Below are 22,691 nucleotides of genomic sequence, written 5' to 3' on the forward strand. Positions count from 1 at the left end.
GTTAAATACTTTCTTGAGATCCTTTCTTGTGGGTTGGTGGAGTGTATCCAGACCTGGAGAGAAAAATGGTTTCCCCATACAGATGCTCAAGAAGCTCATTTTCCCCTTTTTTGTGATTTTTCACTCACTCACCAATGATCTGATGGACATTTGTGGCTTTCAGACCCATTAGATCAGGTAGCTGGTCTATGATGATTTCCCTTTCTGCTGTACGCTTATGCACTCGCTCAATGCTGCGTCTTTGCCAATCTGTCCAATAAACATAGTCTCCCAACAAAGTGAATCCGAAGATGTGAGGCAACTTGTCCTCCACCAGAACCCTCCTACCAGTGCCATCTGAATTCATGACCTGCGCATACACATAATAGCAGGGACACTGGGATGAGAGGCTGCCCAAATACATGCAGAATAATTTATTTATATATAATCTCATGATTAACAACTACATTAAGCATTACATATTTAATTTTTATGACTAAATGAAGAATAAGAGTAACTGAAACTCTACTAAACTAGATACAGAATAATCAAAGACAGACTTTTGGCAAAGTGTTCATCACTCTCAAATCCACACAGGCCCCTTTGTGTCTAATGATATCTGCATAAATGAAATCCAGGTAAGGAGACTGCAAGGTGGGGTTCCAATTTAGCAAGTCCTGGAATATTTCTTTTGTGGTCCAACCCTGGGCATATCTTTAATAGGTAAAGCCTACCACTTTCCTTATCTCCCTTCCTGCAATAACTTGATTGCTTCACTTTTAAATGGGAGGCAGTGCAGTTCGGAGGAATGATGACAAATTTAAAAGTGGGGATGTCCTTCATTTTAAATTGGTTTACTATACAGTAGTCAAGATCCCTTTCAAGACAACTTCATCCAGACTGGGACTGACGATAAAAAGGTGATAACTCTGGGTATCAGAGGATCTGTATCAAGAACCACATTTGCAGTCCTGACAACTATACTCTATATCTTCTGTACCTGAAAGGTCATGAATAGGCAGTGCACCATCCTGTAGCTTCAATCAAAACACTTTAATTTGCATTTTTAGTTTCCCTTCCTGATAAAATTGGGTAAATATTACCTTCCTCAAAAGAGCATTGTAAGGATTAATGAATATACTTACCACAGTCAAATATACTACAACACTGTATAAATGCCAAGTATGACTATTTAAATTATTAAAGGGATGTCAGGTGAAGGAAATAACCCTTTTAAAAGAAGATGTTTCTAAATTAACATAACACTAAAGTTACAATGAGTACACATCATAATTATGTGATGCTGAGATTTCATGAGCCCTAAACAATGTGTGAGGAGAGATCACTTCTGAATTGTACTACACTCATCCTATGTGTTCGTTCAGAATAAAAAGAAATGTTTTAGGAAAGCCTTTTCCTTTACCTTGCCGGCAAAAAATGAATAATGCAAAATCCAATAGCATTCATAAAGTGAGTATGAATGTATTAAAATATCTAGATAGAAGATTGCAACATGTCAGGAAGCTCCTTCTGGAAGCTAGCATTACCCAAGAGATTGTGATGCAATGTCTTTGTTTAGAGAGGTCTGAGAGTGGGAAAAAAAGAAACTTTAGAAACATATTAACATACCATTTTTAAATCTTGGTACCCCTCCCTTTCTTTCTTATGGTTATCTAGACCAGTGGTTCCCAACCTTTTTTATACTGCAGACTGGCAAACATATTTAAATTTAATTTACATGTTTAAAATTAAATTTACGCATTTAAATTTAATTTTTACATGGTGGGGGGGTGCGAGGGTTGGATCAGGTTGGGGTACCATAGCCATGGGCACCAGGGAACCCTGCAGGGGAGGGGGCTGCACAGGCAGTGGACCGGGGAACCCTAATGGAGCTGCCCAGGAAGAAGGGGCTCTGCTGCCTTCCCAGGGAACAACCAGAGTAGCCACCTCCCTGCCCTCCACCTCAGGCATTTCCCTGCACTCATTCTCCTGCTCCCAGCCATGGGGAGGGCTGGGGGTCCTGCCCGGCCCAGCGTGGGCCCTGGTACCTCCAGCGTGGGCAGTGCCTCACCAGGCGCAGTGGGAGTGGGACAAGGCACAAAGAGCTGGCTGCCTCCCTCCCAGGGCTGCCCCGCCGCCCAGCTTTAACCCTGCATGTGACTGCTGGCAGCCTGGCAGCCAACCCTTTGTGGCCCAGTGATTGGGAACCTCTAATCTAGAGCAGTGGTTCTCAATCTTTTCAGACTCAAGGCACTCCTTGTCTGACTCGAGGTACCCCTCCATAACTTTTGTGAACTGAGCAGCACCCCATTCCAAAATCTCATTATTACAGGGCTTACCTCCAGGCAGAGGGGGCAAGCAGTGGAGGTGGGGGAACAGCTAGGCAGGGAGTGGCTTGGCCTGCCCTTGTCTGCTTATCTCCTTACACATGAAGCCAGAACTCATCTGTTCATCTCCTGCCACCTCCCTTATCTCTTCACACTTCCAGCCTCATCCTTCAAAGGATCTAGGGGCACAGGTACCCTGGCTGAGAATCACTAGTCTAGAGGCTTAGCATTTCCCATCTTCTCCACCTCAACCCAAAGACCTCTGTAATAACAATGGCCAGGATCTATCAATGCCAACACACTTGCCTGAAGGGACACTTGTGGTTAGGATTTACTAGCACTTAGTGATAAGCAAGGCCCAAGATGGTATCAGATGGCAGGGAAAGGAAAAGCAAAATGAGGATTCAAACCCAAGGATGTTTGTGGGTGATATTTTATATTGCTTGTTGCATATTTTCTGAACCATCATAGCTACAATATCACTCCAACATGATTTAAACCCAAGTCTTTCTTGGTACAGGGCAGAGTCTGCTAAAATCATGCCAAAATCGCCACATGCAATTTTTTTCTGCTCAGAAGTATTTATGTTGCAACTGGTTTTATTCAATTTTATCCAGCCAGCAAGCCCTCCCTTCATGAACAGAACTGTTATAAAAAACGACAAGTTTTGCATATTCACTAGCTTCCAACGGGCTCCCGGTCTTCTTTAAGGAAACTTCAAACTTATTCTGTAAAATGGTTATATAAAAAGGTTTTTTAGACTGTTAGCATACATTGTAGATTTATACATGTGTGCATATGCATCAACAAAATCATTCTGCTTTGGAAGATTTATTTTGCTTTTTTTTTAAAAGTATAACAAGCACACTTTTCTAGACTTAGTTTTGTATTATGGTACATACAACATCCTTGATCTGCGCCTTATGCTTGTCACATTGTCTTCCGATTCCAAATCATTTTACTGGACTCAAGGCCCAGTAAAAATTCCAATTTTTTGCACCTTCTTCCAAAAGCAGCTCAGTTATTCCACTTGCATTTCAGAAGTTTTCAGTACCTGTAGACTCTGTCTCTCAAGCTCTAGCTGTCTGGCTCCCCTGCGTTCTGTTGTGACAAATGAGGTTCCTAAACAAAAGACTGACACTGAACTGAAGAACCATGAAGTGGCTCTAAAAAATGTGCTGAAGGTAAGTTGTAGAAAAACAAAGGAATCGTTCTGCTGAAGCTCCCAGTCCCTTAATCTATTCAAGTTCCTTAATCATCAGTGTGCTTTTAAAAAAAACAAACAATAATCTACGGGGTAAAGACAGTACCTCCCAGGCTCAAATAAAACTCATCACCTCCATTTTATTTTACCACCATCTTGCTGACCTTCACAGTTCTTCTAAATCTCTGTTCTTACTTCATCTTTCCTCCTTAAACCAAAAAGAGAAGATCTATTTGTAACTGTGTGGGGCACATGGCAAATGAGGGAGGGACAGGCAGCCCAGAAAAAGATACACGGAGAAGAAAACAAAGAAGTAAACTGGGCAGAGAGTAGAGAAAAGCAGAAAGCAGAGCAGCAGATCGGTCAGGGAAATGGGATTAGACTGACACTTGGGAAGGGTGTGGGCTAATTTGGGACCTGTTTGCAAAAAGATTGTCCCTTCACCAATGGTTTATAATATTAACATTTGTCCATTAGGAGCTGGAGTGTAAGCAACAACTTATATCATATGAACTGAACTGTCGCAGGGCAACATGTTGTCCCATACTGACCTCAGCTAATTTCAAGAAGTTTTAAAAATATCCCTATCTGTAGTTCACAAAACAAACATGAACCAGCATGAAGCATGAAACAAAACAGCATGGGATGCAGGGATGATGCATATAACCTTCACAAAGGGAGACTACAACCCTAATCAATTCATTCCAGAGGATTTTAACATACTATCTTCCCTACTGTGAAATTCAGGTAACAAGTCCCAGCTGAGTTTCCTTACATATGAACTATCCTACTGCACCCCAAAATGGATTAGCCAGTCAAAATGACAACTAGCATCTCTGAATCCCTGTTTGAGGAGTTCACCTTCTAATATGAGCCAGTGCCTCCAGTGACGTGTGCTGCTTTAACCACAGTGTGGTGTGAATTTCGCGTTTTGAGGCCATTTAAAATACTGTAAACCCACAGCGAGAATACAGACTACAATAGGAAACAGATGTAGCTTAACCACAAACACTACCTTTACTGTAAAGGCAACTAGTTCCATGCAAAAAAAAATGCCACAAAACAAAACAAAATAAAACGTGCACAAGGTTTTTTTTTACAATTAGTTAAACAAAGTAATATATCACTTCAAAACTTCAGCCTCATAACAATGCAGCTCATAAAGCTGCTGCATTTGGTGGCCAGCATGGATACAATACACAGCTTACTATCTTGGAGTATTGTTTCCATCCAAAAAACGGAATTTTGCATGATAACAATTTGATGAAGGTCTCAATTGTGCCAAATATTCTGGATTTAATTCACATCTGAATGTCAGTAATAAAAAGCTTTAAGTAGTCAGATGTTGTGACTTTTCATTTTTGACAATGCATAGTTTGAATATGAGCTAGCTAATAACTGACATTTGAGTAGCTGTCTCAGTCGAGTCACGTTCCCACACCTATTTCATCAGTGAAGTTCCATTCAGTTCTGATTACAAGAGAAATGTTTTGCAAATCATTACCAAAGAGCACTGGCAGAACTCTCTGTGGGCTCAAGACGAAAGTAACAAAGTATGCAACAAGTTGAGACTGTAGAGTATTAACACAGCTGCCTGAAAGACAAGACCTGGGAAAGCAGAAAGCATCACATCTGAGCATCGATAAACATTCATGGAGCTACAAGTCTCCAAACATCTGTCCAGACTGTGCCACATTTAAACTATCAGACTTACCACTGTGAGCACAGCTATCAGACTTACTTCCATGAACACAACAAAATTTCATTAGACAAATAATACAGAAAGCCTAATCCTGCAGGGTGCTAAACACCCATGGTTCTTTTTCATTCCAGTAGAAGTTGAAGACACTCACTGCCTAGTTAATTATGGAGCCTCTATTAGCCAAAGCTTAAAGGTTTATACTTGTAATTTAACTGACACAGCATAAGCAAGGTTTCTGTGAGCATACTGCTGTCATTCATCTTCACTTCTCAACATAATTTAGTTTTGAATGTTGTTCTAAATACCAGAAGCTGTCTACATGCCTCACTTGCTAAACCACCTCTCAAAATTATTTGAAAATGAAAACAGAGGAAATTTATTTTATAATTATTTTTGTAATTTTTCAGATGTGTATAAACTGTGAACTGCAACTGCTGGAAATTTTATCTCTTTCAAACTTACAAAGGTATTTTTGAAGTTTGCAAGAGAAAACTTACAAAAGACATTTTTCATAGGCGCACCAGCAGTATGATTTCCCATTTATTCAGGACAGACAGAGGCTACAAAAAAACCCAACTCTGTCATTTTATGTTCTTGTACCTGGAAGACAACAATGTGCAATTTTCACAAAATTTCATCTTTTATGGTTTTGCTCTGGTAATGCTTTGAAAGCTGTGCAAAAAGTACACATTTAAATGAGCTGACTACAGCTGCATATGACGATTTTTAAACAAAGAACAAATCCCAAACACAAATATTTCCTTTTTAATGATCCATTATTACATGAACCAAAAGACCTAACAAACAACAAGCCCAATGCCAGATATGAAATATCTCCAGGACAGCTCTCCTCACCAGCAACAAAGCAGATGTATGGCTCCAAGTCTGTCTTGCAAGACTTAATTCTTCACTGACTGAAAGACTGAATGTAAAAATAATACAGAAGTGTCAACCTCTGTAACTCTGAAGAAGAAAAAATCCTTACTTTGTTCACATTTTAAAATATGGGATTACTTATGAATTCTGACCACCTTTAAAACCAGAAGGAACTTGAAAGTCCAGATTTATCAAGCATTTAAGCATGAGTTTACAGTGTTGAATCAGGTCCTAAATGAAACTACAGCACATGACATATACATAATATGTCAGGGACAGAGAGAGAATGAGCGTGTTTGTGTAGGTACACTGAACAGAAGGCAACTTTTCCTGCCTCTTGACTTCCACTGCACTATCAAAAAGTGTGTGTGATAGAGTAGGGAGGATCAGCCAGGCACGTCTTGCAAGAAAACACAGACTATGCCTTGCACAATACACAGACTATTTTCTATAAGACAGAATTTCTCAACAGAACAAAATCCTGAATGCCTGAAAAACAGAATTTCCTTATTAGGGTACTGGTGAAACAGAGGGAGTTGTCATCAGAAGGAAATATAGCCCTGCAATTTCAGGATTAGAATATAAAATGAAGCATTCTCCAGATGCCAGGCTTTTAGTTTCTTGGCCATAGACAATAAAGGTCCTCTCTGTTAAAGATCTGTGTACTAAAAAAGGTCTTAACAGCTTCTGTTTTCTGCTGCCCAGTGTGACTGTGTTCTGAAGGCTTGTATATACTGATGCTGGAAAACAGCAGGATGTAAGACTTCCTATGTTAATCATGAGGATTAGGAAAAGTAATGCTACGCATGCCTAATAGATTTGGGGCCACTTTTAACCCTCTTAGAAGTCAGAACTGCATGGAATCAGTACGGGAGGCAAGAAGTCCATTTACAGAGCCCACCAGTTGTAAGCATGCAAGTACGCATGTGTCACTGCTGACTCCAAGAGAATGGAGATGAGGAGAGAGGATGGATAAAGAAAAACCAAAGCAACACTCACTCATCAAAAAAACTGCAAGGAAATCAGCTTCATCAATGCTACTTTCTCTCAACACATAGGCATAACCGTTATATCAATATGGGTTTTGCTGGCCATTTTAAATCCAATTTATGTCTTAGAACAGGTAGCGTTACGTGCCCAGAAGATAAATATTCACTTGAGCAGGGAAACACAAGACCAGTTGAACAGAAAAGACTGTACATTTTTAACCTTGTAGCACGGCACGAAAATGCTTTAAACCTGTAGCAAGTCAATAAGAAATCTTCCCCACTGGTAAGCACAATAGCAGCCATCCATTTCAATAGAAGTTTATCAGCAGTGAAACCTGACCGAGATAAATGACGAAGCTGTCAAGCCACAGCCTGCTTTTGCCTGCTGCAGGCTGCCAGATAAAATGGGAACAAAAGCTCCCTGCTGCACCCCCTACCAGTCTCCATTAACCCCTGCTGATGCTTTATTATCATCTGGGGGCTCCAGAACAGCATAGCATGAAGCAGCATGTGAAAAATAAATAATAAAAGCAGTATGTGGCATAAACAAGCTTGAAATCCAGCTCATCAGAAGCATTCACTTTTCCATCAAAACAATAAGACTACTATTTGAGTAATACCACACCCTGAAAAACAAAATGCAGGTGGTATTCAACAGTTCTCTGTGGAACAGTTGCTTGTAGACTCCTTGTATACAACAACATATGAAATGCACAGAAATATTTTTCTTTATCTGTCTCTCATTTTTCATACCTATCCCTCCTCCCTGCAACATATTCACAAAGTCATACAGCAAGCTCAGGCTCTGGAGGAGGCTCAGGTTACCTGAGGTCCAGTTCCATGTTCCACCATTGGACTATATAGGCGACCCTCGCCATTCACACGGGACACATTCTCATATCCCCCACAAATGGCAAAATCCACGAATAAGGCACCGTGTTCATGAACGCAGTGCCCCTAGCAGCTGGAGTTGGGGGCGGAAGGGGGGCCACAGCTCTGGTGGTGACGGTGGGAGTGTGGCAGGAGGAGCCCAACAGCAGCAAGCGCGGATCTCCTGAGGAGCTCTTGTAAGCGTATAAAGTGCATTTAAAATGCAGGTTTGGTATTTGCGAATATTTGAAACGCAAATGCCAAACGTACAAATAGTGAGGATTTCCTGTATAACCTGTCAACTTGCAAGCAAGATTCTCACTAGCTTTCATCCTATTCCCCAAAAATTTAGGCTGAAAAACTGCTCAAGGTCAAAGGGACACCTTATACTGAACTTACATGAAAAATGAATTTGCAGACTGTTAGAAACTTCCTCAGGGCACCGAGCTAGTGGACAGAGAATAAAGATATAATCCAAATGCCACTCTAGATACAGTAGATCTAGCTGATAATGGGACAGCCTATGGTTTATATAGGCTATTGTAACACGCTCCAAAGCGCAACAAGAAATCTCATAGACTAGGGACAGAAGTTACACATAGACTGGTTTAAGTGATCAGAAACTGATTTAAACCTGTAACAGAACAGAAGCACATAAACCAGTTTCAAAATGGCCAAAACTGGCTTAAGATAAATCTGGTTGAATGCAGTATCAGACTTAACTGATTTAGGTGAAATCGGTTTATGGAACTTCTGTCTCAGACCACTTCTTTGTTCAAGTTAAATCAGTCCCCTAGCATCCCAGGATGCTTTGCAGCCCTGGGCTGGGTTGTGCTGTTTGCTCGAGCAGAGCAGGGCTGGTCCCGTCCCTATCCTCACTAGCCAGTGCTGTAAGGACTGGCTAACAAGGGGTTGGGAAACCTGGCTGGGGATGCAACCTCGTCTGCCTGACAGGGGTGGAGCAGCCTGTGCCAGACTTTTTTCCCCACTGAAGTGGAGGAGGCAGAGGTGTGGCAGAGCAGGCTCACGTGGAGGGGAGGGAGGAGGATTAAACCCTCCTGTTTTCCCCCTCTCCCCTCAACATGGGGAACCCAGCCGGGGTCTGTCCAGCTTTCCCCCCACAGCTAGCCACTTGTGCAATGGAAGACATGGGCAGAGCTGGGCCAGGCAGCAGCTTCAGGCAAAGAGGAGGGAGGGAGGGAAGAGGATTAAACCTCCCTCTCCCACTGGCCATGCTTCCTGCTGTGCGAGGGGCCAGCAGGGGGGAAAGTCAGGCAGACCCCGGCTGGGGTCCCCATGCTGGTGGGAGAGGGGAGACGGGAGGTTTAATCCCTTCCCCTCCCCGCCTTCACCTGAGGCGGTGCCCTGGCTGGTGTCTGGCCATGCACCCCTCCCCCTCTTTGGAGACAAACCTGGCAAGGCTGCTTTCTACTTCCTCCTCCAGACACACTCTGGCTGGGGTCCCTGCAGGCCAGGGTGGGAGTTTAATCCTCTCCCCAGTCATACTCAGTGGCCTTACAGGGCCTGCAACACCCTCCCCCTCCCAACACACACATCTTCCCTCCAGCCTTCCAGCGACTGCAGAAGGGAAGTAAGGGTTGCTCTAGCACCCCTCAGCTTCTAGTCTGAACCATTGCAGGCATGTGCCTGCATTTCCGGAATCAAAAGTGAATGTCTATTTACCTGCTTCTCAGTTCAATCTACACAGGTTAGACTAACCTGCAAAGATTGAATCAATTTAGGCTTGGGCTTTTTGAATGTCTGTACTTAGCCATAAGGTAAAAATGCATCCCATTGCAGAAGGCTGACATACAATACTGGGACAAAGTGCACCAGAAGAGATTAGATAAGAAAGCCATTATCCCAAAAACATTACTTGGCACAGTAATGTGATTATAAATGTTTGATCGTGCAGAGCAGCAAGGATGCTACTGTCTTAGACCTCCAAGAGTTCAATTCTTCCCCCTTATTCACCACTCATTCAAAGTATTCTTTGCTGGGTTGACTCTGTTCTGGATGAAGACCCTTCCAGAGCCTTTCAAACAGAGAGGCTGGAATGTGCTGTGCAAGATGCAGTCTCACATCACAGGCAGAGCGTACCACTGCTACAATGCTGTTATCCCAGCAATCTCTCAGGACTCAAATTCCAATCCATCTATAACATGATCACTGGAGTACCAGACTATCCCAGCAGCTCCAAATTTGATAAGTAGTCATGTTATACACTAATGGAGACTGGTGAAGTTTCTCCCTCAAATTAATGTAACAAGTGGAATAAAGATCCTAAGAAGCCTGAAAGACTGCAGTAACACTAGTCCAATGCATTTAATGGCACCAGAAAAACAAGAAATTCTTTTAAAAATCATGAAATGTAAAAAGTAATAATAATAATGTCTGAACATTCTTTATTTGCCTCCTAGTTTTGAGCCTTTATAGTTTGTGCTTTTTCAAAATTTTCTCTTAGCTTTAAATGCAAAGGAAGGTCACTTACTCCCATAATTCCTGGACTGTGGGGCATTAGCAAAAACCAAACACTGAGGAAGACTCATGAAAGAAACAAAAACAAAATATTGGTGATCACTTAGCATTCCATTCCAGAAACATAATACATTCAATTTATATATAAGCAGGTTGGGCTACAGTCCTCTTTGCTGTAAAGAAGTATCCAAGTAAGGACAGCACTGGAGTTTGTTTTTCAAGTTGCCGTAGTAAGAGGCCACTGAGCCCACTAGTGTCTCTGCTTGCCAAGGCCCTGCACCTAAAAGCTGCTCTCTGTGAACAAAGGCATCTTATAGGTCTGAGGCCAGAGATATCAAAAATAAGAAGAGGCCCCAAAAAATGTAACTCTAAGTCTTAGATAAATAAAATAAAAACTTATTATAAAGATGAAGGAAACATATATGGTGTCTGGGGAGATAAACTTTGTTGCAAATTTGCATAGCCAGGTTATACTAGAGGTCACTGAGAAAGACTAAAACCAAAGAAAGTAGCTAGCTGTATTAGAGTGAAGTCTGGTGTTTGGCCATTGTCACCTCTTTTGGATCATGGTGTATACAAGAGCTCACCCAGACCTTCAATACATATGCCTCTAGGCAGGAGTCTGGAGGTGTGGAGGGTACCCAGACCTTCCACCCCCTCTTTACGCCACTGCAACAGAATCCGAAGGCCAGACTGAGTCTAGACATTTGGTGCCTCCATTGCTGTAATTATACAAGCATCCAGGAATCAAACCCAGGTCTCCTATGTGGCAGACTTCCACCAAACCACAGGGGTCTCCTGAAGTCAGGTAGAAAGCAGGGTAGGCTAGCACTTTAGGTCATCTTTACATGTGCTCGGGGGGGGGACTTTAACTAGACTGGCTCTTGGAAGACGCTCTATTCAAGCACCAGCAGGGTCTCATATATTCAGCAGCATCCTGGGCTTCAAAATGGTGGCAGCAGTGCTTTAACTAAAGATTGTTTGACAAGCTTTAGTGAAAGTGCCCCCCTCCCCCCATTCTGAAGCATGGGGCTGCTGAATACATGAAACATCAAGGCTGCTTGAGCATGCTAATTAGCACACTTCAACTGATTTGATTAATCAAGTCTGCTCCAAGGAGTGCCAATTGGCATGCACTGGAACAGGCATTAGGCACGTGTGTAGGTATCCTTAGAGACTAACTGGTTAAAAGAGGCATGAGCATTTGCAGGCAACAAGCTATTTCATCAGATACCTATGAAAGCTTATGCCTCTCTGAACTATTCTCTAAGGTGTCACCATGCCCTGCCTTCTAGCTAAAAAATAATAATAATAATAACCCTCCTCTCTTTTGCTAGACCTTGATCTCAGAAATCAGCTTCTTTCCTTCTGCTGCCTCTGGGAATTTTCCTCCTCCCTCTTCCCACTGTTTTTTTACTATCCCTGGGCTGGTCTCTCTCCTCAGACCTGGAGAACATCTTGCATTCAAAAGCCTGTCTAATTCTATCCCAACTATGCAGTTGGTCCAATAAAGGGTATCACCGGAAGGAATGCTTTCCTCTCACATAATTCCTGAAACATCATGGCTACAACATCACTCTAACACAGGGGTGGGCAAAATGCAGCCTGCCAGGCCATTTTATCCAGCCCATGGGACCCCTAAAAAATTTAGCAAGTAAGTATTTATCTGCCCCTGGCTGGCTGTCATGAAGCCCTTGATGGCTTGTCAAACTCAGTAAGCGGCCCTCCGCCTGAAATAATTGCCTGTCCCTGCTCTAACATCACCATCGAAAGAAAAAAAAAAAAGTGCAACTGCTAGGGACCTGACAAATATAGCCACAGTATCATCATCAGGGATCATGGTTTTCTCTGATTAAAAACAAAAAATCCAAAATTTTCTGATTTAACAAAAACCCCCAAATTCACATTTTTCTGTGATTAAAACAACAGACAGACAGACAGACATTTTGTGCATGTGTGTGTGTGTTCTTTGTCTTTTGCAGGCAAAGACCACCACATCCAGCGGGGGGAGGGAAGGGGATGAAGAGAAAAAATAAGTGGGAAGGAAAAAGGAAAGGAGACAAGAGAAAAGGAGAAAGAAGGAAAAGGACATAAAAATAGAAAGGGAAAAGAATGAAGGAGGGTGATGGCTACATCACGTGAAGATACAGGTAACTTATAAGTCTGATCTTTCCTTTGATCAAAGCAAATATAAACCAAATTTTCTGGTTTTAAGAAATATATATCTTGTTTTAGTCACAGAAAAATGTAGATTTGGGTTATTTTAAACTAGAACATTTGGGATTTTTTTTATCAGAGAAAATGAGGATCCCTGGATCCTGATCATCATAAAAACATCTTCCCCACAGAGCAACAGACCTCTCTACATTTTAGTGATAAAAACAATGACTATATACAACAATGTACTCAGACAGTCACACTGAACGTGCCTAATGCCTGTTCAAACCTGACCCAAAATTTTTAGATTTATGAAACTGCTTACAGGCAATAGAATGGTTACTTCTCTCCCACTCCCATACCCCTTTTTCTTTAACTAAAATTCTAATGGGAAGTACTGAAATAAAGGGTGAGAACAATCTAATACCCAGCAATGTTTGAAACGTCACGAACATGAGAGAGAGAGAGAGTATACCAGTGTTTCCGCAAAGTTTTGATACCTGGGGCACACTTTCTGTCTGAATTAAAACTGGCTGCACAGTTCATTCTTACACCTGAAAAAGGGAACAAGGAAAAAGTGGTGGCAGTGGTGTAAACATAGTTTGCAGATGTCCAGTCCTAGTGGAGCTCCCAAGCAGCTGGAAGATACATGTGCACCAGAACTGGGGGCTGGGAGAAGCAGCTATGATACAGGATCAGAGAAAACCCTTTTTGTGGGAGGCAGTATGGGACTGAACCAGGGAGGCATCCTCTTTGACAGGGCACATGAAGCCAGCCTGCTGTGCCCTGGAACCACAGGGGTAGGGGTTGTAAACAAACTCCATGCTGCTCTGGGGAGCCACAGGCTGCAGGGACACTTCTTGGAGAGGGCTCCCTAGAGCTTAGTGCAGTGGAGGCTGGTCCTGGACAAGAGGGCTCCTGGCTGATAAAGTGGACCAGAGAAAGAAGGGAAGGGAGGGAGGCATCCACAACTACTTGCCCAATGGGGGTTGGAGGGAGCAGACGCAGCATGTATGAAGAGCCGGATGCAGCAGAGCATGGCTCTGAGCACTCAGGTGCACAGCGCAGTCATGTCCCCAGCATGCAGGCAGGATGCAGTGCTGGCAGTCTGGAGATGTCCAATTCCCATGGTGACACTAATTCTCCCAACCCCCCCACACTCTGCTACGCCCTGGTCTGCTCGGCGCCTCCCAGCTTAAAACCACAACAAAAACACGGAGAAGTATCATTTTTGCAGCACACTTCCACCGCTCGCAGCACTCGTGGGCCCCAGCACTTCCTTTGAGATTCACTGGTGTAAATGCATGAGAACCTGGAAGTAAAATTGACTCAGCACATATTACAATCTGTGAAATCAACTGATTTACTTAAAAACAATCACCTAAATTGAAAACAGGGTACATATGTTTAAATAAGCTTTCTATCCTAGAATATTATGAATATTAGTTCCCTTCTGTAGGCAGAGAAGCTGGCAGAGTAGTTGTGAAGTGATTTGCCATAAGGCAGGGGGTGGCAACCTATGGCCCATAGGCTGAATCCACCTACCTGAGCTATTTCATATGACCTGTGAAACCTGGATAACAACAATTCAGCAGCAGAGGAGGGAAAGGAAGTTTTGACAGTGATTTATTTGAGGGCATGAAGGCTTACCTGCACAGCAGTGGTGGCCAGGTTGGAAATGTTAGTGACTGGACTGTGCTGTGTTATTTTGGTCCACTGCTTTTAAAAGGTTACTGGCTCCAGGGCCGAATGCCATAGAGGAAAGATGCACTCCATATTGTACCCAAACCATATTTTCCACAGCATGAAACCCCATGAAAATTCCTATGACAACTACACGTTAGTCCTAATATCAAGAAAATGGAAGTAGCTCTACTGTTTTGTGAATGCAGAATTAAACACACAGATGCAATGAACAAACCTCAATTTTATCTGTTTTCGCATCACCCCAGTATATTTTGCTTTCTGCATAATCCAGAGCCAATCCATTTGGCCAGCCAAGGGAAGTATTCACCAGCACAATTCTGTCTGACCCATCTAATGCAGCTCTCTCAATCTTGGGAATTTCTCCCCAGTCAGTCCAATACATGTATCTGAAGAACAAAAAGTTGCAGAATTATTTATAAACCAATGCTCTTCAACATTTATACAGCTTCTCTCTCTCACACTTACTTGACCCAAAACTGTATGTTCACAAGGGACACAGTATAGGCCAGTGAATTTACAGACCAAATTAACATGGATTTTATTTACTAAAGGGACTAAGTTCAACCTGTGCAGCATGTTCTCAATGTTATTCAGCCTTTTTAAAAACAAAATCTATAAGTATCTCCTTACCCAACCATTGGATCCAATACAATAGCTCTGGGTTCTTCCAAGTCTTCTGATATCAAGATTTTTCTCATGGTCCCATTAAGTCTTGTCACCTCAATGCGATCAGTGCCAGTGTCAGTCCAATAAAGGTTTCGGGCAACCCAGTCCACTGCAATGCCATCAGGGTGTGCAATCTGTGCTGTGACAACAAACTGACAACCTGATCCGTCCACGAAAGAGCGGCGGATGGCCCTCACCTCATCATCCGTCCAATAGATGTAGCCTTCCACAGGATCATAGTCAATAGCAATGGCATGACGGATGTCCTCCAGTTGCAAGACAATGTCTGTAAAATCTGGGGTGTCTAAGGAAATGCGCCTTAAGTCCGTCCTGCGGGCTAGAAGCAGCAACTCAGTGGCACCTGTTCATAGTGAGAAGAAAACAAAAATCAAAACACACTTACTCAAAAATACTGCACTTTAAACCTGGAAATTCTGAGCCATGGTCTCAGCTGGTACAAGCTTGTATTAGATTTCAGTGGACTTGCAAATTGACTGGCACCAACTAAGACTATGGCCAAAGACCTGGAATGCAAAGTCTGGATCCAATGCTGACCAAAGCTGTTTTCTATAGCAGTGGACCATCCAATTTTATGTGACAACAAACCCTTTTAATAGATGCTATCTTCCTTGTCCAGCCTAGATTTTTTTTACTAACCATGTAAATCTGACAGAGATCAGGATGTTAACTTTGTATTTACAATTATCCTGTTAAAGGGGCTACCCTTCATTTTCTCTCTCTCAAAAAAGGGGACAAGTCTATTGAGACTTTTGGGGGACAAGTGGATAGAGTCACAATCCCCTAGATAAAAAAATCTAATGGAAACAGAGAAAATAACCTCTCTAGAGATATGGATTGAAATTTAAATAGCAGAATATGTCAGAAATAAAGCAAACTAGTAAATTTAGAAAATGTCCTGAGAAACACTGACCTGAAAAGTTAGCCTTGCCTTTTTTTTTTTTTAACAAGATGACATACACTCTGTTACTAGGAATTGATTCAAATATCAACACTGGAATTGCCAGACCTCTTCATCAGCACATCAGATGAAAGTCTATATTGAGATTTGAAGACTACCATGCAAGCTGACAAAGACTAAAATAAACTGTATAGAAGCTTTGACAGTCTTTAGGTTGAGAAGAAACATGATTTGCTTACATTACAGTTGATATTTTCGTACTGAATAAGAAAAAAAGGTACATTTTTGAATAATCATTTTCTCAAGTTAAAGTCATTTTAAAGTTACCTAATACAAGCCCAAAATTAGATGGTTTATCTGTCTGGTGTCTCAGAGGGAGAGTAACATTGAACTTGGGAAAGGATGAGTTAGGAATAGACATAAAATAACTTGTACATCCTACTGCAGATAAAAATGTGGCAATTATTGACCCCAGATAGTGAGGAAAAGGGCACAGGCTTGAGGGCAGCCAAAAAAATTACAGGCCATGGACTACATTAGGGGCCCAATCTTATAGGGTTTCCAGAGGCTCCTGTATAGATTAGTCAAGATTAAAGAAAATTACTCTGTAACAAGGGGCTCTCTCAGGGCAAGTTGGCCATTGGCCCGCCCACCTGTTTCTGAACCAACCACCTGCCTCCTTTCCTGCCATGCCTTAATGATACATGATTGTGATGTTAATTAGGCAGGAGGCTGCCCATTCTTGCCCCAATGCCAGGGGGCAGTATCTGTGGCTCCATTCCTCCCCTACACCACAGCTGAAGCCTTGCAGATGGCATCCGGGTGACAACGCTTCTCACTTACAGCTGGACCAAGCTTAGCCCTCGCTGTCAGGCCTCAGACACATACACATTCATAACGCCCTCCTCTGACTAGGGCCTCTCACACTCCACCCACTCTCACAGGGTCTCCTTCACACATCAACAACTTGTACTGCCTTGCTCCCTCTCGGAGCAGGCCCCTTTGGCCACAGGTTTTACCTAACGCACACCGTGGGTGGCAGACGTACCATCTTTTGGGCCTCTCCTGTGACCCTCACTGAGGTAGTGTTCAGTCAATTACCCAATCAGGGCCAAGTTTGCCCTGGCCCCTCCTGGGGCAACTCTATGCACACTCACACACACATATTGGGCTCCCAGACCTCTGGTTTCCCCCTCACTGAGGCTCTACATCCATCCCCTCTCACTGGGGCTCCACATCTCTACCTCCTCACTGGTGCCACGGGGCTTCTCTCCCCGGTGGGGAACCAGGTGGCCATAGCCATGCCTGGCCTCACCTGGGTCTTACACCCTCTTTGGGCTCAGGTGGCCATAGCCATGCCTGGCCCCCGTGTACCCACAATGTTGTGGAGGCTAGGGGTTAAGGCGCCCCAACCTGCCTATCACCAGGGTGGGAACTGGCCTGGTATTTCCTGGGGGCTCCCACACCACTGGGAGCCCCACCAGGCCATTCACTCCTAGCAGGGTGCAGTTGTAGATCATGCCCAGGACCAGCAGCCTCCAAACCATCCGCCTAAGTTCCTGCCCTTACCTCCAAGATGTTTCATACAGCCTTTTAGGCAGGCGATGTTTCTGCCTGGCCTGCCAACAGCATACTGCTCTGTTTATGTAGGTGGCCAGAGTTCTAAAATGGCCACCGTAATCAAGCACCTGCTGGCTGTTTGGCTCAGCCCTTAAAGTGGCAGGCACCAACAGTGTCCTGCCACACTTAGTTTCAGTTCTCAAACTGTGGATTTGTGTCTCCAGAGATAACATCCTTGTTAACAGTAGTATATGGAGTTGAGAGAGAGCAGACCTAATTATCTACCCATCAGCCCTCATGTCTCTTTGCAAGTTTGTACATACAGAGTCAAGCCCTTACCTCTCTCTAAAAGTGCAAAGTTTCAAGAAGTTAAATGAATAAAGGATTGTTATGGGTGGAGTAGATCTGGGCAAGAAGGAAGAGTCTGGAAATAAATGCAAGGAGGGAGGGGCAGTAGAAACAAAGGGGAAACATTTTGAGCCAAATATTCCAGAAGTCTTGAGGGATATGTTTCTGAGTATAGCCTCTCCACTGATTTGAGATCTAGTGAGGAAATGGTATGGCAGAAAGGAAAACCTAACATGGCAGCAGGGTTTCCAGGCTGTAAGAGAGACCCTGTTTGGGAATATTTTAATGAAGTTCTTCTACCTGTGGGTAAGACAGGCATACATGCAAAATGCAACCAGTGCAACAAAGAAATACAAGGCCTGGTCGCCCAAATGAAGCACCATCATGAAAAGTGCTCCTTCTCAGGAGTAAACCACTTTTAAGATGATAAATAGAACATGTTTGAACATGCAGGAACTCCAGGTTAGTAAACTTTCTTATTTCATACTTCTTTTCTTAAGGACTGCTTGTCTTCCCTGTCCATAACTTTTGGGTGGACTTCTGAACTACTTGAATTCTCATAAAAATGTTTGAGCTAAAAAAATAGTTGTTACATTATGAAACTGTCATATTTTTAATGCAGTTGTGATATAAAATAATGGCTGAAATAGGCAGATCTTTCTTTTACAGTTTCACTTTTAAAGTAGTACTGAGTGCAATGAGTAATACTAAACTAATAGTACTGTAGTGACTGCATTGACTTCTTTTGTTCAGGAGGATCCATCCTCAACATACAGGATTCTGACTATCCATCTTCAACATCATTGTCACTGTCTACAGATTCACAGTTATCTGCTAGTGAAACTAGGGTTCCACTCAAATGTATATCACCAGTAGCAAAAAGAAAAAAAATCTCCATCATCCAGAAACAACCATAGGTAAGTTTGTAATAAGAACCAGCAGATTACAGCAAGGGGCAACTGATGTAATAAACTGCTCAGGTTATTTATGCAACAAACTCTCTTTTCTATATGGTTGAGAACACACACTTTATTGACATGGTTCAGTCATTATGACCAGGATACAGTCCACCCAACACAGCAGATATAGGAAGCAAGCTGCTAGATAAAGTGTATGAGAAAGAAACTGAACAGCATGCAAAAAATCTGGAGGGGAAAACTGTTAACCTGAGTCTTGATGGGTGGAGCAATGTCCACAATGATCCAGTAATATGTGCTTGTGTGACAAAATGGACTGTCTACCTTACAGAAACAACTGATACATCCGGAAATGCATACAAAGCAGAATACTTACAAGTAGCAGTAGTAAAAGCTGTAACAAACTGTGAAAAAACATTCAAATGTCTAGTACGCAGCTTTGTCACATACAATACTGCAAATGTATCAAAGATGAGAAGAAATCTAGAAGAAAGTGAAGAAAGCCCCAAGCTAATAACGTAAGGCTGCAACACTCATTGGATGCACCTCTTCACCAAAGACTTCAGTGCTCCAGAAATAAAGGCTAATGTTGATGAATTACACAATACTTTCGTAACAACCACTTTGGAGTAGCTGTCCTGAAGAAAACAGGAGGAACCAAACTAACTCTCCCACAAGACATGCAATGGATCTCAGCACTGGATTGTTTTGAGTGATATATTGAGAATAGGCCTAATTTGATGACAATTTGTGAGCCAAATCATGACAAAACAGATGGAACTGTCATAGCCAAAGTTCTCAACTTTGGGCTAAAGAGAAATGTACAACATAGGCTGACTATGCTGAAGTCTATTTCCGTAGCTTTGAACACAGCGCAGGGAAATCTCTGTTCTATTGCTGACGCTGTTGATTTTTGGAAGGAACTGGGTGAGATTTTGAAAAGAGAAATATGCAATGACAGAGTTAAATTACAGGCATTAAAAAAGAAACAGATCTATCTTCAACTCATTTTATGGCCAATATTCTCAAAACTTGGTACCAGTTGATCCTTAATGGCTGAAGAGAAAGAATTAGCTGACATGGGCATCCAGCAATCATCCCTCCATAATACAAACTATAAATTTCAGAGCTAAGGGTGAACCATTCAAGAAATATATGTTTGCTGATGAGGTTTTAAAAAGTCACACCAGTGAACTGGTGGAAGTCACTTAAGCACCTGGATCCATCAGAGACTACTGAAGTTATAATCCAGTTTTTAACAGCTGTAGTTTCTTCTTCAGGAAAGAATATTTTTTCTTCTGTAGAAAGATTATTTTCTTCCTTTGGATGAATTCATTGAGAAATTGAGAAATCATTTGGGAACTGAAAAAGCAGGAAAGCTTGTCTTTCTTTTCCAGTCTATGAATGAATAAACAGGAAGAGGAGGATGAAGACTGAATTTGCTACATAACCCAGTATTTTAAGTTTCTCATGTTAACTTGGCTGAAATAATCTATTTAATTTTTGCTAAAAACACAATTCACATTTATAACTAAAATAGTTAACAATTCAAAAATACATGTGCTTGTTTGTTAAAATAATTATGCATGTTTGTTGTTGAAAAAATATCCAAAATACATAAGCTTATTGTTTTAGTTAAATAAAACAATTTAAATGTCTATTGTTTTTGGTGCTGGTTGTTGTTGTCCTAATACAGTGCGACAAAAATATCCCCAAATATCCATGATTCATCTAGTGAATTGGAGATAAGAGAATTACAGATAGTTCACGCTCCAGTGTAGCATGTACCTTCTAAAAATGAAACCTACATCTATCTCCAAGTTGTGAATAATAGGTATAAAGGTTATATCAAACAACAAGAATTCCATTTTTGCAGGAAACAATGATTAAATCAAGTCTTCCTGACCAGTTATTTAAATAAGGATTTAAATAGATTTGATTTAAATTAAATCCACTCTGGATAAAAAAATTAAAATGGCAAAAGACTGAAAAGGGCAGCAAGCAAGGAAAGAAATTCAAGCTCAGTCTCCGACTGAATTTAGATCAAGATCAACACATGCAAAAGAGCCTAGCACTCTTCGGAGTATTGCGGAAGATGGCAACTCTGAACAAGTGAAACTAAGAACATTAAACAAGCAATTTTGTTCAGTAACCCAGAAATATAAATGAAAACCAGCTCTGGCATTCTTCATCTGTCTCCATTTCCCTAGTTCGAAAAACATACCATATTCCTTCAAACATAAAATACCTTAAAAATGTCCCCACATTTTCTGATGCTTAATTTAAGGGGAAAAATTAAACATCAAATAAAGACACATTCATAAGGACACAACTTTGATACTACATATCACAGCTTTTTAAAAAAAGAAATATTTGCTTTTTATATCTTATATTTGAAGAATGACAGCATGCATTTTTAAGCAATCCTGCTAATGAAAAACTTGCAATATCTAATTGTTGATGCAGACAATCTGCAATTATATTTCTACAGTTTCTTTAAATAATTACAACCATGTGACTTAGAAAAGGAAAGCAGACAGAAGTAATAAGATTGCCATAATTACAAACCTTCAAAATCATTCAACCAATTTCCCAAAGAATCGTATTATTCATATTAACCAATTATAATAAAAAAAATCTTTAACAATTCAGCTTTAATGCCAAACCAAACTTGCGCTGCATTAGGTTGTATAAACTATTAATGGGGTAACAAAAAATCTCTGATTAGAACCCCATGTGCATTTATCTGAGTTTCCTTCTTGACCTAAATTGTAGAAATTATATAATTTGGGAATTTTTAGCTTTTATTTATTTATTTTAAATTATCTTATGCAGTTAAGCAGTAAGAATCTCAGGTCTCTCAGTGTTCAGAGGATTAAATGAAGAATTTCAGATATTGGTACATCTGAGACGGAACTTTTGAAAATGTCTTTGCCACCCTCTCAGATCAGCAGTGGCTTCAAAGAATGATTGGAACCAACCACAAAGTCTTCAGTTGTGTAACACAATGTCTACGCTGAAATTCACCCTTTAAATTGACCAATTGACCTTCCAATTGTTCCCAAAGAAGGCAGGTTTCAACTCAATTCAGTATTCTGCTTTCAGGTTACAACACTTTTGTTTAGTCAAATAAGAGTCTGCACCTCTAAGTCCTTAATTCAGTATCAGGAAATTATTGGCTTTCAGTTCACCCATGTTGCACATAGAATCCTTGAGCTAAGATTTCATGGTCTTTATCCAGAGGCATAGCAAACATTCCTGGAATCAGACAAAACCAAACAGCACAAAAACAAGAGACAGAGAAGGCCAATCAAGCAATAAAAAGTTAAAAACTTGCTTTAGAGCTATTATCCAGCTGCCTAGTTATAGTTAGTGCCTTTGAAACTCATTCAGTTAGGAAAATGGGAACTGATTAGCAGAGCAGCACCTCATTAGACCCCAAGGCTGAAGGAATATTAGTTCAGATGACCTCAGGTAGCTTCTGCTTGTTCTGACTAATAGTAAAAATAGTAAATCAGAAAGTTTGAAATATCTATCAGATGACCACTGCCCCCACCCCCACCATGACCATCAACCAGGGACAAAGAAGGGGGAATTCAGGAAAACACAAGCACAGCACTTCTGCATGTACGTACACAGAGACACATATACACACACTATACAATTGTTTAAGGAACATCAGTTGCAAAGCCTGAAAAACTAGGAATTGACAACAGAGAAATTTTGCTGCTTAAACCATGACAACAATGGGCTGAAATCTAAAAACTCAGTATTTTGTTAACTCCAGCTTCACTGGCCACTTCAAACCACAAACACCCTGCCTAAACTCCACTGCAGGATTTGGCACACATCCAGCAGAGTGGTTTTGATTTTTAACAACCACCCCCACAGCCTACGTACACACACACTTTTCTCTCCCCTGTAATAAAAAAAAATGTTTAGTTTAAGATAATGCCAGTTTATGTTGGTTTAGTAAAAGATATTAAGAAACT

The 22,691-nt window shown here is 41.5% G+C and overlaps 1 protein-coding gene across 1 annotated transcript in view; it reads right to left on the bottom strand.

The window, feature by feature from the left end:
- LRP6 (LDL receptor related protein 6) overlaps positions 1–22,691 on the bottom strand; it is a 187,863-nt gene that overhangs the window by 53,859 nt on the left and 111,313 nt on the right. Inside the window, exons 6-8 of the mRNA XM_090043831.1 lie at positions 14,920–15,316; positions 14,504–14,675; positions 133–349 (exon numbers count right to left, since the gene is read on the bottom strand). Coding sequence (XP_089899957.1) covers positions 133–349; positions 14,504–14,675; positions 14,920–15,316 — 786 coding nt within the window. The remainder of the gene's footprint in view (positions 1–132; positions 350–14,503; positions 14,676–14,919; positions 15,317–22,691) is intronic.

Source organism: Crocodylus siamensis, chromosome 4, assembly GCF_052110815.1.
Source record: "Crocodylus siamensis isolate JL-2025a chromosome 4, ASM5211081v1, whole genome shotgun sequence".
Lineage (NCBI taxonomy): Eukaryota > Metazoa > Chordata > Crocodylia > Crocodylidae > Crocodylus > Crocodylus siamensis.